General features: G+C 22.5%; 1 protein-coding gene across 4 annotated transcripts in view; it reads right to left on the bottom strand.

Annotated features, from left to right (window-relative positions):
• The window catches only part of bbg (big bang), a 262098-nt gene that overhangs the window by 142269 nt on the left and 93534 nt on the right, over nt 1–26295 (bottom strand). The window contains exon 1 of one of the 4 annotated variants that reach the window (XM_065503541.1): nt 24197–24296. The exons of the other annotated variants lie outside the window; for them this stretch is intronic. Coding sequence (XP_065359613.1) covers nt 24197–24236 — 40 coding nt within the window. The 5' untranslated portion in view covers nt 24237–24296. Of the gene's footprint in view, nt 1–24196; nt 24297–26295 lie in introns of those variants that run through there. 4 annotated transcript variants of the gene reach the window in all.

The raw sequence follows: 26295 nt of genomic DNA, 5'->3' as shown, positions 1-26295 counted from the left end.
AATTTGTACTTTTATTCTACTACTAAATTTTTTTAACTACCATTCTATTTTTTTAGTCATCAATTCCTTAGTTTTTAATTTTTATTGGTTTTTAATAAAAAATATGAATTTTAAGAGTTTTTATTTTTTTTAAAAAAATAGTACTTTTTTCTACACTATTTTTTTAGTACTTTTTCCTAAAAATGAAAACAAAAATTATTTGGTTTTTTAAGAAATAGTGTTATTTTTGTTAAAATTTTAAAATTTTTTTTCTACTACTATTTTTATTTTTCTACTACTTTTTTAAATTTTAAGTAAATATTTGCCTAAAATTCCTAAAGCAATTCATAGATTTTAATTTTTATTGGTTTTTAATTGAAAAATTAAAATTTAAACATTTATTGTTTATAAAACGAAATAAAAAAGACTTAGTTTTTATGAAATAATGTTATTTTTGTTAAAATTTCGAATCTTTTTTCTACTACTATTTTATTTTTTTGTACTACTTTTTACATTTTTAGTAGCTTTTTGCCTAAAATTCCTAAAGCAATTTCTTACTTATTAATTCTGATTGGTTTTTAATCTAAAAATTTTAATTTTAAGAGATTTTATGAAAAATGAAATTTAGTACTTTTTTCTACTACTATTTTTTTAGTAATTTTTCCTATAAAACGAAACAAAAAGGTCTTAGTTTTTATGAAATAATGTTATTTTTATTAAAATTTCGAAATTTTTTTCTACTACTATTTTATTTTTTTTACTACTTTTTAAATTTTTAGTAGCTTTTTGCCTAAAATTCCTAAAGCAATTTCTTAGTTATTAATTTCCATTGATTTTTAATCGAAAAATTTTAATTTTAAGAGATTTTATGAAAAATGAAATTTAGTACTTTTTTCTACTACTATTTTTTTTAGTACTTTTTCCTATATAACGCAATCAAAATTATTAATTTTTATGAAATTGTGTTATTTTTGTTAAAATTTTGATTTTTTTTTCTACTACTATTTCATTTTTTTTTACTACTTTTTAAATTTTTTGTAGCTTTTTGCCTAAAATTCCTAAAGCAATTCATAGATTTTAATTTTTATTGGTTTTTAATCGAAAAATTTTAATTTTAAGAGATTTTAGAAAAATGAAATTTAGTACTTTTTTCTACTACTATTTTTTTTAGTACTTTTTCTAATATAACGAAATAAAAAAGACTTAGTTTTTATGAAATAATGTTATTTTTGTTAAAATTTCGAATTTTTTTTCTACTACTATTTTATTTTTTTTTTACTACTTTTTAAATTTTTAGTAGCTTTTTGCTTAAAATTCCATAAACAATTTCTTAGTTTTTAATTTTCATTGATTTTTAATCGAACAATTTTAATTTTAAGATATTTTATGAAAAATAAAAATTAGTACTCTTTTCTACTACTATTTTTTTTTAGTACTATTGTTTATAAAACGAAACAAAAAGGTCTTAGTTTTTATGAAATAATGTTATTTTTATTAAAATTTCGAAATTTTTTTCTACTACTATTTTATTTTTTTACTACTTTTTAAATTTTTAGTAGCTTTTTGCCTAAAATTCCTAAAGCAATTTCTTAGTTATTAATTTTTATTGGTTTTTAATCGAAAAATTTTAATTTTAAGAGATTTTATGAAAATTGAAATTTAGTACTTTTTTCTACTACTATTTTTTTAGTACTTTTTCTAATAACGAAATAAAAAAGACTTAGTTTTTATGAAATAATGTTATTCTTGTTAAAATTTTTTTTCTACTACTATTTTATTTTTTTTTACTACTTTTTACATTTTTAGTACCTTTTTGACTAAAATTCCATAAACAATTTCTTAGTTTTTAATTTTCATTGATTTTTAATCGAAAAAAATTTAATTTTAAGAGATTTTATGAAAAATAAAATTTAGTACTTTTTTCTACTACTATTTTTTTTAGTACTTTTTCCTATATAACGCAATCAAAATTATTAATTTTTATGAAATTGTGTTATTTTTGTTAAAATTTTGATTTTTTTTTCTACTACCTTTTTATTTTTTAACTACTTTTTAAATTTTTAGTAGCTTTTTGCCTAAAATTCCTAAAGCAATTTCTTAGTTATTAATTTTGATTGGTTTTTAATCGAAAAATTTTAATTTTAAGAGATTTTATGAAAAATGAAATTTAGTACTTTTTTCTACTACTATTTTTTTTAGTACTTTTTCCTATATAACGCAATCAAAATTATTAATTTCTATGAAATTGTGTTATTTTTATTAAAATTTCGAAATTTTTTTCTACTACTATTTTATTTTTTTTTACTACTTTTTACATTTTTAGTACCTTTTTGCCCAAAATTCCATAAACAATTTCTTAGTTTTTAATTTTCATTAGTTTTTAATCGAAAAAATTTAATTTTAAGAGATTTTATGAAAAATGAAATTTAGTACTTTTTTCTACTACTATTTTTTTTAGTACTTTTGTCTATAAAACGAAATAAAAAAAGACTAGTTTTTATTTAATTTGTTTTTTTTGTTAAAATTTTGAATTTTTTTTTCTACTACTATTTTATTTTTTTACTACTTTTTAAATTTTTTGTTAATTTTTGCTAAAAATTCTTAAAATTATTTCTTAATATAAAATTTTTCACATTAGTGTACAATAAAACATAAATTTTATAGAGTTTTTATTAAAAAATATTTAGTACTTTTTTACTACTTTATTTTACAAGTTGCAAAAAAGCTAGATTTTTTAATTTTATTGTTATTTTTCTTTATCTTAACCAATATTTTTGATTTTTTTTTAAAATTTCCACAAATTTTTTTTACTACCTTTTTTACTACTATTTTTTAAGCTCTTGGTTTAAGCCTAATATTTTCATATTAATCATTTTTAAGCTATTTATTTAAATTCTAACATTTCTATGCTCATAATTCATAATATTTAAATACTTTATTTTATGGTTCCAACAGAAAATATTCTTCTTTTTAGTTTAAGCCGTTATAACATGATCAATTTTCATTTATTGTGTAGAAAAATTTGCATAAAAAGTTTTAAGTTTCATTAGCAAAATTTTGGGGGATTTTCTTAAGCTTAAACTTTTTAACCATAAATTTCCATTTAGTTTTTTTTTTTTTTTATTTTGAAACTAACCTTTCTCTTTGCCTTAAGGGATTTACTCGTTGTGCTTGATCACACAGTTTGTTAGCAATGAAAATTTGGGCTATTTAGAATTTTCAAGACAACCAAAACTGTCTAGTTTTCTGTCCGTCTGTCTGTCCTACCGCCTGTTAAATGTAAACTATGTAAAGAAGCCTGTCTGCCTGCCTGCTTGGTTACCACAACTGACTGACTTAGCGCACACTTTTCTTTAGTATTTGAAAAATGATCGTGAAATATTTGTTAAGCTTTAAAAATGTTGGATTTTTCTTTTTGATTATAATGAAGTCTAATGTTCAATGTTCGTTTTTTTTTTTTGTATTTTCCACAACAACAAAAAAAAAGCCACAAAATGTTGCATGCATTAAAGTTGATGTGGCATATTTTAAAATTTTTGTCTAATAAATCTTTCATTTACACACGATCTGCTAGGAGTCGCGAGAGACAAACAAGACCAACTGGAAACCTGTACAAACCATTCAAAACCCTTCTTTAGTTGGTGTTATTTTTGGTTTGGTTAGGAAGGTTTCATTTAGCTATACGTCCATGACCTTCTTCTGTAGCATTTAACTTGTTACATGTTAATGCAGTGAGGAGGTTTCTATATATAAGAAATTTGTTTGGTTAAATGTAGGTACATATATATGTATGAGGCCTCCTGTGTTAGAAAAAGAAACTTTAGGAAATGATTTCCTAGATTTAAAGCAAAAAAAAAAAAAAGAAATCTGTTTGGCACGACTTTGAACTTCTATGATGGCCAACATAACATTTCATTCCATTCCATTTCATTCGTTTCATAGTTTAACTTAGCAAATCTTCTTTTTATGTTTAAAAGGCGGCTAAAAACGCAGACGACAAATTGTAACTGCCTCTTGTAAACTCCTTTAACCAACATAAACCTTAAACATACAGAATGGGGCAGCCAGCTGAAGAAACATTTCATCATTTAAAAATATTTTTTCTTAAAATTATAAGTAAGTTTGTCTAAAAATAGCTAATCCTTAAAAAGTTTCCATTTCCTTTAATAGAAACTAAAAAAATTAAAGAAAATAATCTACTTTAAGCTTTAAACGTGGTTTATTATAGACACTAGTTTAAGATTTAAACCTGGTTTATTATAGACACTAGTTTAAGCTCTGAACATGGTTTATTATAGACACCAGTTTAAGCTTTAAACGTGGTTTATTATAAACACTAGTTTAAGCCTTAAACGTGGTTTATTGTAGACACTAGTTTAAGCTTTAAACGTGGTTTATTATATGCTCCAGTTTAAGCTTTAAACGTGGTTTATTATATGCTCCAGTTTAAGCTTTAAACGTGGTTTATTATATGCTCCAGTTTAAGCTTTAAAAGTAGTTTATTATAGACACTAGTTTAAACTCTAATCTTAGTTTATTATAGACACTAGTTTAAACTCTAATCTTAGTTTAATATAGCCAATAGTTTAAGCTTTAAAATAGATTTTTTTTGTAGAAATTTAATCATAAAAATATTTAGTAGTTTTCTACTACTATTTTTAATTTTCCAATTTTTAAAAAAAAAAAATTTTTTTTAGAATTTTCTACTTAAATGTGTTGAGATTTTAAGAAATTTTAACAAAAAATTATTTTTATTTTTTTTTACTACTATTTTATAATTGCTAATTTTACTACTTTTTGGTTAAAAATTTAAATTTTTCAATACTCTATTTAAAGTTTCCATTATTTTAAGAAATTTCATTATAAAAATTTTTAGTACTTTTCTACTACTATTTTTTAAATATCAAATTTTACTACTTTTTTTCATGAATAATAGTTTACTTATTTAAAAGTTTTATTTTTTTTAGAAATTTCATAATAATTATATTTAGTACTTTTCTACTACTATTTTTAAATTTACAATTTTTGGTACTATTTTCTAAAAAATATATTTTTTGCATTTAAAAATTTTATATTTTTAAGAAATTTTTTCAAAATTATTTTTAGTACTTTATTTACTACTATTTTTCAAATGCTTAATTTTAATATTTTTTTGCTTGAAAATCATTATATCTCAAAGTTTCTGTACGTTTTGCGAAATTTTATCATAAAAATATTTAGTACTTTTCTACTACTATTTTTCATGTCCATATTTTTAGTACTTTTTTCTCAACAACTAAATTTCTTTTTATATTTCTATTCAATTTTTGTTTTTTTTTACAGCATTCCCCAAAAATATTTTTAGTACTTTTTTTGACTTTTTCACTACTATTTTAAAAATTCATTTTTTTTACAAAATTTTTCTAGAAAAAAAAATTACAATAATTTCTATTATATTTATTAAATTGTAAAACTATTTTTTTTTTGTAAATTTTTGTCATATCAGTATTAAGTACTTTTTTTACTACTATTTTTAATGTTGGTATTTTTGCAACCAATTTCTTTAAAAACATTTTTTTTGTATTTATTTATAGCTTTCTATTTAAAAATTTATGTTTCGTGAGAGATTTCCTTAAAAAAATATTTAGTCCTTTTTTTACTACTATTTTTAAATTTCCAATTTATCATACGATTTTTCCAAAAACCCCAAAATGTTTAATAATTATATTTATTTATATGTAGATTTATATTTTTTGCAAGTTTTTGGTATTAAAGCATTTAGTACTTTTCTACTACTATTTTAAATTTCCTTATTTTTGCAAGTGTTTTCTTGATTATAGCTTTTCTGTGTAAAAATTTTAGATTTCAACAGATTTTCCCCAAAAAATATTTAGTAGTTTTTTTACTACTATTTTTAAAACTCTAAATTTGATTATAATTTACTCAAAAATTTACAAAATTTTTTGAATTTATGTTTATTTAATATTAAAACTGTATTTTTTGGGAGTTTTTGCTATAAAAATATTTAGTACTTTTCTACTACTATTTTTAAATTTTGTAATTTTAGCACTAATTTCATAAAAAAATTTTGTTTTCATTTCTTATAGTTTTGCTTCTCAAAAATTTAAGATTTTAAAAATATTTTCTTCAAAAAATATTTAGTACTTTTCTACTACTATTTTTAATTTTTGTAATTTTAGCACTAATTTCATACAAAAATTTTGCTTTCATTTCTTAAGAATTTCCTCTCAAAAATTTAAGATTTTAAACATATTTTCTTCAAAAAATATTTAGTACTTTTTTTACTACTATTTTATTTTAACAAATTTTTAGTACTTTTTTCTTAAAAATATAATTACTTTCACAAATCATTACTATTTCTACAAAAATCTATTATTTTTAAGACATTTCAGCATAAATCAATTTAGTACTTTTTCTACTACTAATTTATTTCATAAAATTTTTAGTACTATTCTTGAAAAAATTTTATTTTTTGTAAAGTTTTAAAGTAATTTGTGTAAAAATCTTAATTTTTTTATAAAAAAAATAGTAGTATTTTTACTACTATTTAAAATTTTCCTTAAAAAGAAAACAAAAATTCATATATTTAAACAAAAAAGAGATTTTGAACATTCTAAATAATTTAAATTCAAATTCTTTGCTATTTTACTACTTTTTTCAAATGATTGTGAGAAACTCCCAAATTCTGTTAAAAACACTTCCCAAAATTATTCCTGTCCCTTGCAGCCAGCCATATCTGTTAAAGAATTGTTAATTTTTTGTGGCTTATTTTTTCCTAGCTAGCTTAAATCTTTTATTGATGACGTTGTCTGTTTGTGGTAATTGTTGTTGTTGTTGTCTAGTCTAATGATGAATCCTCCTTCCCTGGTTATATTCAAGCTGAATGTTTGAATTTTGTGGCTGTTGTTAGAGGTTCTGCATAAATTCTCTGTATGTAGGTCGTTGTTTTCGTTGTTGTTACTGGGTTAATTTAATTTCTTGTTTTTTTTTCTGCGGTTTTATTTTATAGCTTTTTTTTTATATATATTTTACTAAAATTCAGTTTTGTTTGACTGCAATTGTTGGTTGGTTGGTGGTTATTGTCTTATACAGTGTATTGTACATTTGCAAACAATCAAAAGTTAAAATTTATTTTCATACGAATCATCAAAAAAACAGTATTTAAACGTTAGCTTTTTCATATTCTGGGAATTTGTGTAAGATTCAAATGAAAAAAAAATATGACCAAGAAATTGTAATGACCTAAATTTTAAGCAAAATAATAAAGAAAATCAAATATTTGGGAGATTTTGGATAAAGGGTTATTTGGCAAGATGAATTGAAATAAGAAAAACACAAAGCTATTTCTTTTTAATTGAAATTTTTATAAATTTTGTAAGAAAATTGATTTTAAAGTTGCCACCTATTTCGAACAATTATTGAAATATGCCCTAAATTTAAGATTTTTTTTATAGAATACCTTAAATAAAAAATATATAATAAATATTTAATGCAATTTGCTTATAAATATACATTTTTTCCCAAACAAGTGGCAACTCCAAAATAAGTTTTTTTGAATAATACTAAAATTTGTTTATTTAGATATTAAACATAAGCTAGGAAATTCAAAACACAGCAAAATTCTTACAAATCTCTATTCAAATATTAAAGAGTTGCCACCTTATCTGATAAAAAGTGTTTAAAAATATTTTTGCTACTAAATTATATTTTAAATTGCAGAAATACAAATAAAAACTAAATTATCTTTTAATAATTTTGTAAAACTGATTTGGAGTTGCCACCTGTTTTATGAAAATTTTGTTAAATTAGATTTTAAAATATCAATTAATGCTGTAAATTAACTAGAGAATCCAATGGAAGTGGTAATTTTGAAATATATGTTAAAATCAATTTCAGTGTTGCCACTTTTACTTTAAAAAAATATTATATTTGTTTCTTTTGTAAGCCAAAGTCCACTATTACTCGCAAATTGTCTTTATATTATAGAAATTAGCCTAAATTGTTCATTAAAACTCTTAAAATACATACAAATCGTCCAAAATATTTTATGGAGTTGCCACTTTTAATGCTAAAATGCTTGAAATTTGTTTAATTTATACAGAATTATGGATTTTTATGTTCTCGAAACTGAAATTACCTTCGTTGCATGAGAATAGGTTCTTTATATTCCTTTGGGATGAAAAACAATTTATTAGTGTTGCCACCTTCTTCCACGAAATGTATTTAAATTCATTTTTCTGTATGAATTTATGTGGTAAATTGTATAGCAAATATATGATCAACGGAAAATATGAATTTTAATCTAAAATATTTTTAAATTTTTCTTTGGAGTTGCCACATATTTTTTTAAATATTTCTCAAAATTTTATTGTATTAACAGAAAAACCTAAACATTTTTAATTTAGCTCTAAAACTAAACTACATATTTATATTATTTTGGATGTTTGCTCTAAATAGTCTAAAAAATTTAGCAGCGTTGCCAGCTAGTTAAATAAAATGTTTTAAAAATAAGTATAAGTATAGGGTGAAATAAAGCAAATTTATTCAATTAGTTAAACATCTATTACAATTGTAATTATTATTCCTTTAAAATCTCACATTCATTAACAGCGTTGCCACCTGTCTCTATAAAATGTTTTTAAAACACCTTATTTGCAACAAATTTAAGAAGCAAATGTCGTTTAGAAAGCAAAATAAGCAAAAAATCAAAAAATATCGTGATAAAAAACGAGAGCGTTGCCACCTTTCAAAATATATTTTTGCTTAATGACTAAATTATTGCAACAGTATTAATTATGTTCCACTAAACATAGCAAAAATACCTTATTTTAGTTATTTTTGTATAAATAACCTAAAAAATTAACAGTGTTGCCACTTGCTTTAACAAAATCTTTTTAAATCACATTAATTAAGGGGAAGAAAAACAAGAAATTGTTTATTTAGTTTAAAAACTATGAATATTTTAGTTAATTTCCTTAAAAATCTTAAAATAGTTGGCAGCGTTGCCACCTAAATAAATAAAGTGTTTTAAAATTACATTATTTATAACAAGTATTTGTTTTTTAATTCAAAAACTATTAAAATTTTAGTTACTTTCCCTAAAAATCATAAAATATTTAGCAGTGTTGCCACATGTTTAAATAACGAGTTTTAAAAATATCTTATTTTGGGTGAATTTAAGACAAATAAACACTACATATTATAAACTAAGTAACAACTCCCAAACAAATGTATATAAGAGTTGCCACCTTTTTTATTAAATATTTGAAAAATTACTTATTTGTTTAAATATATAAAATGTGTTCTTTAAATCCCAAAGAAATTTGTGAAAAATGCTCGACATAGTTTTTGGCATTGCCACCTAATTTAAAAATAATATTTTTGAGGCTTTAATTAAACTAAATTTATTTTTTCTTATTATTCAAGACGTTAAGAAAGGCAATATTGACTCAAAAATTTTAGAAAATAAGCCGTTTTGCTGAAAATAGTTAGTAGCGTTGCCACCTGTTAAAATTAAATAATTTTCAATTGCGTTTTAACAAGTATGTATTAGTTTTTTATTACCAAAACTATTTACTTTTCAGTTACATCCCCTAAAAATCAGAAAATTGTTGCCAGCGTTGCCACCTGTTTAAATACACTGTTTTAAACATATCTTATTTTGCGTAAATTTAAAGAAGTATGCCTTATAAAGATTAAATTAAGTATTAACTACCAAAAAAATGTGATAAACTTTAAGAGTGTTGCCACCTTTCTTATTAAATATTTTTAAAATAACATAATTTGTTTAAATGAATAAAATATGTTGCTAAAAACACAAAGAAATAGTGAAAAATTCTCCGAATTTTGTTTGGCGTTGCCACCTAATTTCAAAAACATATTTTTTATGCTCTAATTAAGCAAAATTTATTTGAAATTTTTATTCCAAAATAATAAAGGCAAAATTGACTCAAAATTCTTAGAAAATAGTTAAAAATTCTATAAATAGTTTTTGATGTTGCCACCTAATTTCAATAAAATATTCTTTAAATGTTATTTATAATAAGTAATTGATTTTTAATTAAAAAACTATTAAAATTTTAGCTACTTTCCCTAAAAATTATAAATTATTTAGCAGTGTTGCCACCTGTTTAAATACAATGTTTTAAAAATATCTTTTTTTTTGGTAAATTTAAGTCAAAAATACACTACAGACAGTAAACTAAGTATAAAACCCCAATAAAATGTGATGAGCTATAAGAGAGTTGCCACCTTTCTCATTAAATATTTTTAAAATATCCTAATTTATTTAAATATATAAATTATGTTTATTAAAACACAAAGAAATAGTGAAAAATTCTATGAATTTAGTTTGGCGTTGCCACCTAATTTCAAAAAATCTTTTTTAGGCTTTAATTAAGCTAAATTTATTTGTTATTTTTATTCCAAATGTAAATAAAGGCAAAATTGACTCAGAAATCTTAGAAAATAGTTAAAAATTCTATAAATAGTTTTTGATGTTGCCACCTAATTTCAATAAAATATTCTTAAAATGTTATTTATAATAAGTTATTGATTTTTAATTAAAAAACTATTAAAATTTTAGCTACTTTCCCTAAAAATTATAAATTATTTAGCAGCGTTGCCACCTGTTTAAATACAATGTTTTGAAAATATTTTTTTTTTTGGTAAATTTAAGTGAAAAATACACTACAGACAGTAAACTAAGTATAAAACCCCAATAAAATGTGATGAGCTATAAGAGAGTTGCCACCTTTCTCATTAAATATTTTGAAAATATCCTAATTTATTTAAATATATAAATTATGTTTATTAAAACACAAAGAAATAGTGATAAATCCTCTGAATTTTGTTTGGCGTTGCCACCTAATTTCAAAAAAATCTTTTTTAGGCTTTAATTAAGCTAAATTTATTTGTTATTTTTATTCCAGATGTAAATAAAGGCAAAATTGACTCAAAAACTATAAATAGTTTTTGATGTTGCCACCTAATTTCAATAAAATATTATTTAAATGTTTAATTAAGCAACGTAAATGTTTGTTATCTAACAAAATAGGCAAAAATGCTTTAAATAGTTTTTGGTGTTGCCACCTAATTTCAATAAAATATTATTTAAATATTTTATTAAGCAAAATTAATTTTTACTAATTGTTATAGATAAAAACCAAGCTAAAATTGATTTAAAAAACGTGTTTAAAACTTTATAGAGTTGCCATACTTTTTTTACATTTTAAAATTTTATTATTTTATCGTTTGTTTTCAAGAAACTTTTAAATATTACTAAAACTCACCTTATAACTTTATAATAAAAACCATTTTATTTGAGTAAGTATGACTTCATTGGAGATTTTCCATTAAATTCTATGAAAATATTTATTAAACAATACTCATTATGGGTAACTTTTTTCACATTTAACACACAATTAAATTTTACCATACATTTTTACCACAAAAACACAATATTTTATTAAATTTATTTTTCTAAAATGTCAATAACACTTTTTTAAAACATTTCTTTTCATATTTTAATCACTATGTAGGTATTTTCTTTATAAGAAAAAAACTCCTATTGCTGCATTAATTTTAATATTAACCATATTTATTTCAATTAAAAACACATATTAACACTATCTGTTTAATCAAATTTTAATATTTATTATTTTTTTCACCAACAAATTTGATTAAATTTTAACATTTCTCACCCACTAACTAAAAACAACTGTCATTTCCAGCAACTTACACACTAACAAACACTAAATGAATAAATTAAATTAACAACCAGGAATTAAATACGCACTGCACTGAATGCAATGCGCAAAAAAAATGAATAAAAAACTCAAAAAAAAAGTTAAACAAAAGTTCAACTGGTATCAAAAAAAAATCCAAACAGAAAGCAATGAAGAGCATAAAAAACATCACAAACGCATCATAAACAGCGAAAATTAATGCAAAACGCAACATGTTACACAAAACAACAATAACAACGACAACAAACACTCTAAATAAAACTGTAAAATCATAAAAAAAAACACACTCACACACAATAACAACAAGAAACACGATTTTACAGCGAAATGCATTAAGCAGTAGGAACAACAACAACATAAATACATAAGAAAATGCATGAGATAAAACAAGAGAACATAAAATGCTCTTTTTTTATTTTACACTTACAACGACAACAATAACAACAACACTAAACTAAAATTCTTGATCTAGATCAGGAAGGAAATCAAGAGTCGTTATAATTGATTAACTGCTTAATGTTTTAAATAAATTCACTAAAGCTGGAGCTAAATGTGGGGATGTTTTACAGGCTAGAGAGAAACTGGGGAAGTATGAGAGAAAAAGACAGGAGGATATAATACATAAACAAAGCAAAAACACTTTAATTTGGGAACATTTCTTTACAAAAATTTAAACTATTTTTCGAAGATTTTTATATTTGGTACCTTTTTGGGTAATTTTGGTACTTTTTTTCAAAATGTTTTAATTGGCTAGGAATTGTATGTTAATAATAGTTTGAAATGATTTTATGGATATTTTTATATTTAGTACTTTTTGGTCAATTTAGTAAATTTTAGATCAATCACTTTTTGGGCATTTTTTATATTTAGTACTTTTTCCCAAATGTCGTAAAATGCTTGTATGTATTTAGTACTTTTTTTGGTACTTTTTCTCAAATGTCTTAAAATACTACAATTTTTCTTAAAAAGTACCTAGTACTGCTTCAGACAAAATTCTGGTACTTTTTGTGACATTTTTAAAAATAGTACTTTTTTGGTACTTTTTCAAAACTTCTTCCAAATACCTTATTTTTGTAAATTTTAACATTTGTCAGGTTTTTAATGGATTTTCTTTACGTTTCTGAGTTTTTCTGTAAAAGTACTTTTTTAGTACTTTTTAAATCTCTTAATATTTTATAATTTTATCTTTATAGTTATTTAAAATAATTTGTTTGTTCTATTTTTATATATTTAAGCTTAATTGTGTACTTTTTGTAATTTTTTTAAAAAGTACTTTTTTGGTACTTTTTTTAGAAATTTCTTAAAATACATTGTTTTTGATACATTTTTTCAATTTTACTTTAATTTTTATATTGTATTTGCTTGAGACACAATTTTGGTACTTTTTGTAATATTTTTAAAAAAGTACTTTTTTGGTACTTTTTAGAAATTTCTTAAAATACATTAAATTTGCAAAATTTTTAAAATTTTACTTCATTTTTTATATTCTATTTAGTTAAGACAAAATTTTGGTACTTTTTGTAATATTTTTAAAAAAGTACTTTTTTGGTACTTTTTTTGAAACTTCTTTCAAATACTTTATTTTTGCTAAATTTTAACATTTCATAGGTTTTTAAGGCATTTTCTTTATGTTTCAGGGTTTTTTTGAAAAGTACTTTTTTGGTACTTTTTTAAAAACTGCCTTAAATTCTGGCATTTTCTTAGCTTTGACCGGTCTCATGCGTTTTACACTTAACAAGCCTGTAGTTGAGGATGTGTGCAACTTTAAAAGTTCAGCCTCTGGCTTTATGATTTGCTGCTTTTCGATACGTAAAGAAATATATGCAATAGAGCTAAAGCAGGAAGACAATAAATACTATTTACTAAAACAAAAGCAAAACAGCAAACTTTCTTAACAGTCACGCGTCGTAAAGTATAATCGTCAGGCATTAACTGGACGCAAGAGAAGGAACAAAAACTGCACAACCAAGAATACAATTCCAAACGAAATGCTCAGGCAATGAGTAGAGAAATATAAGCCAGAAGACACAAAAATGCAGCAACAGCAGGCTTTAGAACATACATATTGTAGTGCAGACGACAGACAGCCACAATGTTTGGCAGTCAGTCAGTCAGTCAGTCAGTCATGTTTAAAACAGTATTGGTTAAATCTGTTGGAAACAAAAAAAAAAAAAACTTCAGAGTCTTTAGAAGTCCTTCCCCATCTCCCTCATCTTTGACTCTGTTCTTCTCTCATGTTGATCATCTGATATTTTACGCAATTCTAGTTTTGAGTTTGTGATGCATGAGCTGATCAGCACGATGCTGGCTGGTTGGATGGCTGGCTGGCTGACAAAGAAGAAGATGATGATGATGGTGCCATTGCCATTTAACCAGTACCACGAGTATGAGAGTACCACGATGTGGTACCAGTACCACAACCAGTGCCATTGCCATGGCAATTTTTAAGCAACATAAACGACCAGAAAGGGAAAATAACCGTTGGCACATTGCGGTACATTTGATTACGTTACGGAATTGAAAATACACAAAATACAAATTCAAAAACCAACCAACTTTATTTAAAGGAGATTTTTCTTTTTCGTTTTTTTTTTTTTTTTTCTAAATGGCTTAAGAAAATTACACATGTCTGCTGCTATTTAAGATTAGAATCCACCAAAAAAACTCAATAAAGAAGAACCTCTATCTTAAGACAAACTTGTTGCTTTATTACTTGTTTAAAAAGTGGGGGATTACATGTTTGTTACTCGCGCAACCAAAAAACATCATCCAGGCAATCAGGCAGCCAACAAATCCATACTTTTTTTTTTCATCGTTTTTTTCACATACATAAATGTGATTGCATAAGTTTAGAATTACGGTACATACGTTGTTAAAGCTTGTTTTTGTGAAAAAAAAAATTCAATTTTATGTTGTTGCGTTCACCCAAAATAAGCCTGCAAGATAAGGAAATACAACTATATTTGCTAAAAATTTCTTTCACCTGCCTGAAAAGCCCCCCCTCTTTTCTTAGTAACTTAACTTAACATGTTCGTGCATGTTTTAAGCTGTTGGTTAGAAAAGTGTTTAAGAATTAATGTTTGTCTTGTTAGGAATCATAAATAATTGAAATGTGATAGTAATAACGATTTAAAGTTTATTTTTTTTAAGAAAAAAATAAAATGAACTAAATGAAAAAGTCTTAAAAACCTGAGAACTTTAAAATTGGTCAATATTAAAGCATTTGGCACATTTTTTTAAAAAAGTACCAAAAAAAGTACTTCTTTAAAAATATTATAAAAAGTACCTAAATTTGTTTTAAAATCAAAAACTTGAACAAAAAATTTATTTAAACTGAATAAAATACTAAAATTATGCAATTTTAAGATATTTGATAAAAGTGCTAAAAAGTACCAAAAAAGTACTTTTGAAAAAAATTACCCAAATGTAAAAAACTACAAAAAAATTAAGAAAATGCAAAATTTTGCAAAAATAAAGCATTTTGGGAAAATTTCTGAAAAGTACCAAAAAAGTACTTTTTTAAATACTTTAGAAAAAGTACCAAAATTTGTTTTAAAATCAAAAACTTCAACAAAAAATTTATATAAACTGAATAAACTACTAAAATTATGCAATTTTAAGATATTTGATAAAAGTGCTAAAAAGTACCAAAAAAGTACTTTTGAAAAAAATTACCCAAATGTAAAAAAAAACTCTTTGAAACCATGAGAAATGCAAAATTAAAGAAAACTAAAGCATTTTGGGAAAATTTCTGAAAAGTACCAAAAAAGTACTTTTTTAAAAATATTATAAAAAGTACCTTAATTTTGCAAAAATAAAGCATTTTGGCAAAATTTCGGAATAGTACCAAAAAAGTACTTTTTTAAATACTTTAGAAAAAGTACCGAAATATGTTTCAAAATCAAAAACTTGAACAAAAAATTTATTTAAACTGAAAAAAATACTAAAATTATGCAATTTTAAGATATTTGATAAACGTGCTAAAAAGTACCAAAAAAGTACTTTTGAAAAAAATTACCCAAATGTAAAAAACTACAAAAAAATTAAGAAAATGTTAAATTTTGCAAAAATAAAGCATTTTGGCAAAATTTCGGAAAAGTACCAAAAAAGTACTTTTTTAAATACTTTAGAAAAAGTACCAAAATATGTTTCAAAATCAAAAACTTCAACAAAAAATTTATTTAAACTGAATAAAATTCTAAAATTATGCAATTTTAAGATATTTGATAAAAGTGCTAAAAAGTACCAAAAAAGTACTTTTGAAAAAAATTACCAAAATATAAAAAAAACTCTTTGAAACCATGAGAAATGTAAAATTATACAAAACTAAAGCATTTTGGGAAAATTTCTTAAAAGTACCTAAAAAGTACTTTTTTAAAAATATTATAGAAAGTACCAAAATTTGTTTTAAAATCAAAAACTTCAACAAAAAATTTATATAAACTGAATAAACTCTAAAATTATGCAATTTTAAGATATTTGATAAAAGTGCTAAAAAGTACCAAAAAAATTACCCAAATGTAAAAAAAACTCTTTGAAACCATGAGAAATGTAAAATTATAAAAACTAAAGCATTTTGGCAAAATTTCTGAAAAGTACCAAAAAAGTACTTTTCTAAATATATTATAAAAAGTACCTAAATGTAAAAAATTATCCAAATGTAAAAAAAACTCTTTGAAACCATGAGAAATGTAAAATTAAAGAAAACTAAAGCATTTTGGGAAAATTTCTGAAAAGTACCAAAAAAGTACTTTTTTAAAAATATTATAAAAAGTACCTAAATTTGTTTTAAAATCAAAAACTTGACCAACAAATTTATTTAAACTGAATAAAATACTTAAATTATGCAATTTTAAGATATTTGATAAAAGTGCTAAAAAGTACCAAAAAAGTACTTTTGTAAAAAATTTACTTAAAAGTAAAAAAAACTCCAAAAATATAAAGAAAATGCTTTGAAACCATGAGAAATGTAATTTTAAAAAAATAATGCATTTTGGCAAAATTTCTGAAAAGTACCAAAAAAGTACTATTTTTAAAAATGTTACAAAAAGTACCAAAATTTTATTTCAAATAACTAGAAAATAAAAATTAAATTAAAACAATGAGAAATGTAAAATTTTAGAAAAATAAAGCATTTTGGCATAATTTCTGAAAAGTACTATTTGTTAAAAATATTACAAAAAGTACCAAAAAAAGTTTTAAATAACTAGAATATAAAAATTTAAAATTTCATTAAAGTACCAAAAAAAGTACTTTTTTCTGTACCAAAATTTCGTTTCAAATAACTAGAATATAAAAATTAAGGTAAAAATTTAATATTTCATAAAAGTACCAAAAGAGTACTTTTTTATTTAAAAAGGTTTGGTATGGACATTTAAGTTAATCTAGGTTTAACTTAACAAAAGTTTAAGCCTGTTTGGTAGTTTAAGTGATTAAATTATTTTAGTTTTATAGCTAGTTTAAAGTTTTACCTAAATTTAATGATTTAAGAAAGTTTAGCTAACTAAGGTTTATATAACTAAAGTTTAAGCTTGAGTTTTACAAGTTTAAGAATTCAATTTATTTGGTTTTATAAAATATAATTCTAAAATTCATGAAAATTTAGGATAAACTTGGTTTAACTAACTAAAGCTTAAGCTTAATTTTGGCAAGTTTAAGAATTTGAGTTATTTTCATTCAATGTAAAATTTATATTTAAAAAGAATATGAAGTTTTTATAAAGATTAAGCTAACTAGGGTTTAGTTAAACAAAGTTTAAGCTTCGTTTTTACAAGTTTAAGAGTTTTGTGTATATTTTATGAAATAAATTTATTTTAAATAGAATTTCAACATTTTTGGCAATTTAACATAAACTAGGTTTAACTAACTAACGTTTAAGTTTGAAAAATTTAAGAATTTGTTTTATTTTCTATTTAAAATAGACTTTTTAGGTTTTTGAAAATGTATGCTAAACTAGGTTTAACTAACTAAAGTTTAAGTTTGATTTTGAAAAGTTTAAGAATTTGTTTTATTTTCTATTTAAAATAGAATTTTGAGGTTTTTTAAAATTTATGCTAACCAAGGTTTAACTAAAGTTTAAGTTTAATTTTTGAAAGTTTAAGAATTTTATGCATTTTCATGCATATAATCTATATTGAAGTAAAATAAGGAGATTTTATAAAAATTAAGCTAATTAGGGTTAAGTTAACCAAGGTTTAAGTTAGGTTTTAACTAATTTAAGAAGCTGAGTTAGAATTTAAACTCGATTTTAGCAAGTTTAAGAACTTTGGTTATTTGCATTTAATATTAAATTTATATTTAAAATATGAAGATTAAGCTAAATATGATGTAGTTAACTAAGGTTTAAATTTGATTTTTACAAGTTTAAGAATTTATTTTATCTTCTTTTTTGTAAGAAATCTATTTAAAATCAAATTTTGAGCTTTTTGAAAATTTATGCTAACAAAAGTTTAACTAAAGTTTAAGTTTGATTTTAGCAAGTTTAAACATTTTTTTCACTTTCATTCTATTTATAATCCATTATGAAGTGAAATGTGAAGATTTAATAAATATAAAACCAACTAGGGTTTAGTTAACTAAGGTTTAAGACTGGTTATTAAAGTTTAAGCTTGATTTTTGGCAAGTTTAAGAATTTTGGTTATTTTCATTTTATATTAAATTTATATTTAAATTAAATAATGAATTTAGTTAAAATTTAACTAACCATAGTTTAGTTAACTAAGGTTAAAACTTGTTTTTTACAAGTTCAAGAATTTGTTTTATTTTCTTTATAGAAAGAAATCTATTTAAAATTGAATTTTGAGGTTTTTAAAAATTTATGCTAACTGAGGTTTAACTAAAGTTTAAGTTTGGTTTTTGCAAGTTTAAGAATTTTAAGCATTTTTATTGCATAGATAATCTATATTGAAGTAAAAAAAGAAGATTTAATAAAAATTTAAGCTAACTAGGGTTAAGTTAACTAAGGTTTAAGCTAGCTTTTTTGAAGTTTAAGGTTTTAGAGATCTAAAATCTATAAAATATTTAAATTTTGAGTATAGTTTAGAACTAAATATAGATTAAAACTGATGTTGGCAAGTTTTAGAATTAAATTTATTTCTGATTTATAGAAATTTTGAATTTAAATATTTTTTTTGCAGAATTTTTAAACTTCTTTTAATCTTTAATATGTCATTGTTTACTTTTAAAAGAATGTGTTAATCATTGTTGTTTCTTTTTTTTGTTGATATTAAATCTTAAATTACTCATTTAACTTGTATGTAAACTGTCATTCTTTTCAATATTTAACAGTTTTGTATAATTGACCACCCAATTTTGTGATTTTTTTCTGGCAAAAAACTTATGATTTTGCATAACAAAAATAAAATAAAAGTTTATTCAGACATTAGTCATTTTTCCGTATTAAATATTTACACAGAACTAAAAGTGATCAATATGTTTTATCTATTGTTATTTAGAATATTTTTTGTATTCTCTTTTTTTTTTGCTTAAATTGAAATGACCAGTTTTTTAGTTTTGTATAAAATTCTTAGTCATATTATTAACGCCAACAAAAGAGCTTATGACACATGTGTAAAATAAACAGCATAGACTTTAAAAACGTCCAAAATTAATATATAGCAAGGGAAATTAAACTTTGAGTTTTAAAATTATTTAAGTTTTTTAAACGAGTCTTGGGTGTCTGCAGTTTTTTCTCACTTTTTCTGTGGTCAAGTGTGTGTAGTTATGAATTTAAATAAAATTTTATTTTTGCATTTATGGTCCGTTTTGTGTTGTGCCCTCCTCCTTCATTTCATACGACTGAGTGGAATACGTTCGCTGTTCTTGTTATTTCGGTGTCCTTGTAAATGTTATTTTGTTTTCAACAGATAAATATTTCATGCCACATAAAGATAATTTTAACCTTAAGGGGTCTTAAGTTTAAAAATCACAAAACAATTTTATATTTTATGAAAAAAAAAAAAATGCATAAATTTGCACTAATTAAACACGTTTTAGAAGATCGTTTAGTTAGATTGTATGTTTAAAATCAAACTGTGTTAAAAACTGCATAAATATCTGAGTTTAAAAATGAGGTCAAAAGGTTAAGCGGGATTTTTATCTTAAAAACAAGTGACAGTTATTAAACTGTAAAGAACCAAAATTTCAAGTTTAAATAAGGAATTACAATTCAATTTAAACATATAAAGAAGTTTAGCTAACTAAGGTTTATTTAACTAAGGTTTAAGCTGGATTTTCGAAAGTTTAATAGTTTGTTTTATTTTCTTTTGAAAAATAATAAAATTTTGAGTTTTTTGAAACTAAGGTTTAACTAACCAAAGTTTAAACTTTCAAAAATCCAGATTAAATCTACATTTTCGAAAGTTAAATAGTTTGTTTTATTTTCTCTTGAAAAAAAAAATTTTTTTGAGTTTTATGAAACTGAGGTTTAACTAACTAAAGTTTAAACTTGATTTTTGTAAGTTTAAGAATTAAATTTACCTTAGTTTTATAGACAATTTATATTTACACATATGTTTAAAATTTAATAAGGTTTACCTAACTGTGGATTTATATAACTAAGGTTTAAACTAGAGTTTTAAAAGTTTAAGAGTTTTATTTATTTTCCATGAAAAAAGATTTTTAATTTAAATTGAGTCGAAGGAATTATGTAACCATCAAATAACTAAGGTTTAACTAAGTAAAGTTTAAGTGTCATGTTTGGAAGTTTAAGAATTTTGTTTATTTTCATGCAATAAAATTTATATTTAACATACAATTTGAAGATGTAATACAATTTAAGCTAACTAAAGTTTATTTAACTAAGGTTTAAGCTAGATTTTAGCAAGTTTAATTGTTTGTTCAATTTTCTTTTGAACAAATAATTAAATTTGAATTTAAATTTCGAGCTTTATGAAACTTTAAGTTAACTAAGGATTAACTAACCAAAGTTTAAACTTGATTTTTGTAAGTTTAAGAATTAAATTTACTTTAATTTTATAGACAATTTATGTTTACAAATATGTTTAAAGATTTAATCAGGTTCAGTTTAACTAGGGTTTATTTAACTAAGGTTTAAGCTGGATTTTAGGAAGTTTAATAATTTGTTTTACATTCTTTGGATAAAAGAATTGAATTTTGATTTAAATTTCGTGTTTATGAAACTTTAAGTTAACTTAGGTTTAACTAACCAAAGTTTAAACTTGATTTTTGTAAGTTTAAGAATTAAATTTACTTTAATTTTATAGACAATTTATGTTTACAAATATGTTTAAAGATTTAATCAGGTTCAGTTTAACTATGGTTTATTTAACTAAGGTTTAAGCTGGTTTTTTGGAAGTTTAATAGTTTGTTTTATTTTCTTTGGATAAAAGAATTGAATTTTGATTTTAATTTCGAGTCTAATGAAACTTTAAATTAAGTTACGTTTAACTAACCAAAGTTTAAACTTGATTTTTGTAAGTTTAAGACTTAAATTTACTTTAATTTTATAGACAATTTATGTTTAGAAATATGTTTAAAGATTTAATCAGGTTCAGTTTAACTAGGGTTTATTTAACTAAGGTTTAAGCTGGATTTTAGGAAGTTTAATCATTTGTTTTACTTTCTTTGGATAAAAGATTAAATTTTGATTTAAATTTCGAGTCTAATGAAACTTTAAATTAAGTTACGTTTAACTAACCAAAGTTTAAACGTGATTTTCGTAAGTTTAAGATTTAAATTTGCTTTCATTTCATAGACTTAAATTTTGATTTAAATTTCGTGTTTTATGAAACTTTAAGTTAACTTAACTAACCAAAGTTTAAACGTGGTTTTCGTAGGTTTAAGAATTAAATTTACATTCATTTTGTAGACAAATTATGTATAGAAATAGGTTTAAAGATTTAATCAGGTTTACCTAACTGTGGATTTAACTAAGGTTTAAGCTGTATTTTAAGAAGTTTAGTAATGTTTTTTATTTTGTTTGTAACAAAGAAATAAATTTTGATTTAAATGTTGAGTTTTATAAAACTTTAAGTAAACTTAGGTTTAACTAACCAAAGTTTAAACTTGATTTTTGTAAGTTTAAGAATTAAATTTACTTTCATTTTATAGATAATTTTTATTTGGAAATAAGTTTAAAAATTTAATCAGGTTTAGCTAACTATGGATTTATTTAACTAAGGTTTAAGCTTGATTTTTGGAAGTTTAAGATTTCAATTTATATCTCTTTATACAAAATTGTTACTGTAACTAAAATTTTCAGCTTTAAGAGAATTAAGCTTAACTAGGGACTTAGTAAACTTTAGGGAAGATTTAATTTATTTAGATTTTTTATTAAATTTCTATTTAAAATAAAGTTTTAATAAACTACAGTTAAAAGTTTAAGGTTTAACTGTGGAGTTTTGTTAGTTAAAGGTTTGATTTATTTTGTGATTTTGCTTATTTTCCATTTAAAGTTAAAGTTTCAATGACTTATTTGATTGTTTTACAAAATACTGTTTAACTGTGGGTTTTCAAGTTTAAGGTTAATCTGTAAGTTTAAGGTTTGATTTATATTGTGTTTGTTTATTTTCTATTTAAAGACAAATTTTCAATGATTTAGGCCTTTTTTTGTTTAACTACGGTTTAACTGTTGTTTTGCAAGTTTAAGGTTAACTGTAAGTTTCAGGTTTGATTTATTTAAAGTTTTTGTTTATTTTCTATTTAAAATAAAAGTTTCAATGATTTAGGCCTTTTTATTTAACTTAAGTTTAAACTAGTTAAGGTTAAGCTGGGTTTAACCAAGGGTTTAAGAAAATTATTTTTTTTTAAGTTTTTTGGAATATTTTTTGATTTTCAAAGCAATTATAACAAAATTTTCCCAAAAAATTTTAAAATTTAAGTTAATCCAGTTTTAGATAACTAAAGTTTAAGCTAGCTTTTCAAAAGTTTAAGGGGTGTAACATATATAATTAGAAAGTATATCAAATTTAAAATATTATAAGACAATATTTTTAGTTTAAACTTTAGTTAAAATTATAAAAAAAATCATAGATCTAGGGCTTTTTATTTAACTAAAGTTTAGCTAGGGCTTTAAGAAGTTTAAGCTTCAATTTATGTTTCTTTTAAGGAATAATTTGATCTCAAATAAAATCTGATTAATATTTTGAAATTTTTTGAATATTTAAAGAAAACTGAGGTTTAACCAAGGGCTTAAGAAATTTTTTTTTTTTTAATTTTTTGGAATATTTTTTGATTTTCAAAGCAATTATAACAAAATTTTCCCAAAAAAATTTAAAATTTAAGTTAATCCAGTTTTAGGTAACTAAAGGTTAAGCTAGCTTTTCAAAAGTTTAAGGGGTATAACATATATAATTAGAAAGTATATCAAATTTAAAATATTATAAGACAATATTTTTAGTTTAAACTTCAGTTAAAATTAAAAAAAAATCATAGATCTAGGGCTTTTTATTTAACTAAAGTTTAGCTAGGGCTTTAAGAAGTTTAAGCATCGATTTATTTTTTTTATAGAATAAATTTATTTCAAATAAAATCTGATTAAAATTTTCGAAAATTTTAAGAAAACTAAAGTTTAACCAAAGGTTTAAAAAAATTTTATATTGTTTTAATTTTTTGAAATATTTTTGATATTCAATGCAATTTGAACAAAATTTGAACAAAAAATTTTGAAAATTCAAGTTAATCCAGTTTTAGGTAACTAAAGTTTAAGCTAGCTTTTTAAAAGTTTAAGGGATTTAACATATACATATAATTAGAAAGTATATCAAATTTAATATAATATATGATAATAATTTTACTTTAAACTTCAGTTCTTATTTAACTAAAGCTTTTTATTTAACTAAAGTTGTAAACTAACTAAGGTTTAGCTGGGGTTTTAAGAAGTTTAAGCTTAAATTTGTATTTCTTTTATAGAAGACTTTGATTTTAAATAATATTTGATTAACATTTGCAAAATTTTTTAAAATTTGAAGATAACTAAGGTTTAACCAAAGGTTTAAAAATTTATTATTTTTTTAATTTTTTGGAATATTTTTTGATTTCTATGCAGTTTTAAGAAAATTTTCCAAAAAAATTTTAAAATTTAAGTTAATCCCGTTTATGTAACTAAAGTTTAAGCTAGCTTTTGTTAAGTTTAAGGGCTCTAACATATATAATTAGAAAGTACAATGGAATACTATTATTTTAAACAAAATTTGATTAACATTTTCAAAATTTTTAAAAATTTGAAGAAAACTAAGGTTTAACCAGGGGTTTAGGAAAATTAAATTTTCTTGAATATTTTTTAGTTTTAAAGCAATTTTAACAAAATTTTCCAAAAAATTTTGAAAATTCAAGTTAATCCAGTTTTAGTTAACTAAAGTTTAAGCTAGCTTTTCAAAAGTTTAAGGGATTTAACATATATAATTAGAAAGTATATCAAATTTAATATATTATAAGACAATTTTTTTAGTTTAAACTTCAGTTAAAATTTAAACTTAAGTTAGAATTTAGGAAATTTTAAATGTAATTACCTTTTTTCAGACTCAGGGCCGCTAAACGTTGACGCAACATTGATGTAATAAATTTGTAGTTATTAAGCACAAATTCTGTTTAACAAAAACACTGGGTTAAGAAACTTTTGGCAGATTTTTTTAAAATTTTTTGGAATTTTTTTTATTTTTTGTTTTTAAACTTTTTTTTATTATTTTGTTATGAAAACTAAAACTTCTTTTGTTTTGTGGGTTTTTTTTTTGTTATACGCTTCTTTTGTTTTCAAGTTATTTTTGTTTGTTTGGTTGATTTTGAAACCCGCTTTTAGCTAAAAACCTGACGTCTTTTTAAAAAGATGTTTAAATTGAGACTGGACGGCGGAAAAACTTCCTGCCGTACATTTAGTCATTGTAAAATGCATTTCATTTCATTTTAATGCTGCGTTTGAGATGTTAAAGTCTCCTTATACTGTGTGTTCAAATCCCCAGTTGTTTGAGGCTGCCACAAGAATCTAAATCTTGTTGAATTTTTGCACAACAAGAGCTGCTTTAAAAGAAACAAAAATGAAAAAAACTGTTTGCCAACAAAGTTTTAGAACTTGTTTAAAAACGGCCTTTATGGGATACAGAAAATTTGTTCACAAGACACACCAACCAACCAACCAACCAGTCAGTCCGCCAGCCAACATGACACTTCTTTGGTTTTAGATCAGGCCATGTTTAGAGCTGCTTTTGCTGCAAATAGATGATGGTGATCATGATGATGATCATGAGAATTATGCAGCAGTAAAAGGAAATAAACACAATGATCATGAACTTTAGGAAGAAATAATGAAAAAAAAATATACAATTTGAATGGTTTGAAGCCAACATGTTGGCAGTAAAGAAAAGAGTGAAGCTTTCAAATGGGATTTAAAGAGAAAACATTAAGAGAGCAAAATTAAGAGAGAAAAAAATTATTTTTAAGCATTTAACAGAGCTTCTTTAACCTTTCTGTTTGACCTAAAGCCTTTAAAAAAATGGACTCCTAATAAGGCCCCCTATTTTTCTCTTAAAAACCTCCTTCCTATTTTGAGTATTTTTTTTTTAAAAATCTCATAAATTTTCCTCACTTTCTTTACACCCATTTTGTTAGCAGGCCATTAAGTAAACGTATTGATTTATCGATCATAATTTTCATTTTAATTTTAGGACAATGAAAAAATCTTTACAAATTTATGGCCAAAATAGACATAATAATCATAAAGAAAAAGAGAAATATTTTAAACAAATTTTAGACCACAAAAATACCCAACATTTATTAACAAAAATCTTTCGTGTCATGTCATCGTTTTAATTAAAAATTAATTTCAATTAAGTACCTCATGTATTTTTTCAAACCAATCCAAACCAAAAAAAAACAAATCTAATAAATAAAACGATCAACACAAAATCAATAACGCAAATTTCTTATAAAAACACTAACAACCAACAAAAAACTAATTTGTATTTTGTAGTGTTTTTGGGCGCCACCACCATAATTGTTTTTAATAAAAACTGAAGGTCAATTTACTTAAAAACAATTTAACTAGATTTGTTTATTGCTAAAAAAGAGGGGGGAAAGGAAGTCATCTTAAAACCTTATAAGAACATTATTTCCAATAAAAAAAAACTTTAATTATAAACACAAAAATATTTTGACACATTGAATAAAACACAGACCAACAGAACTTTGAAAGAATTAGAAATATATGACACATAAATAAATTAAAATCAATAAAATTTAATAAACCAAAACAACCAACAAAAAAACGATTGAAAATATATTAAAAACTTAAACTTTCTCTTAAACTTACAAAAATCCAGCTTAAACTTGAAATAAATTAATCTTCAGTTAACTTAAACTTGCCAAATCTTAACAAAATTCCTTTAAAATTCAAAGTTTTCTATAAAAACTAAAACAAATTAATGAAAAAATAAAAATGAAAATAATTTAAATGCTTAAACTTACAACAATCAAGCTTAAACTTTGGTTAGTTAAACCTAACATAACCTAAACATTCAGAAACCTCAAAACTCTAAATAAAATTTATTTATTTCATGAATGAAAGTTAAGAAAATAGTTAAACTTAAAAAAATCAAGCTTAAACCTTAGTTAAATA

This window comes from Calliphora vicina, chromosome 3 (genome assembly GCF_958450345.1).
Source record: "Calliphora vicina chromosome 3, idCalVici1.1, whole genome shotgun sequence".
Classification (NCBI taxonomy): domain Eukaryota; kingdom Metazoa; phylum Arthropoda; class Insecta; order Diptera; family Calliphoridae; genus Calliphora; species Calliphora vicina.
The sequence above is the reverse complement of the archived record's forward strand: the minus strand, read 5'-3'. Positions and strand labels throughout refer to the sequence as shown.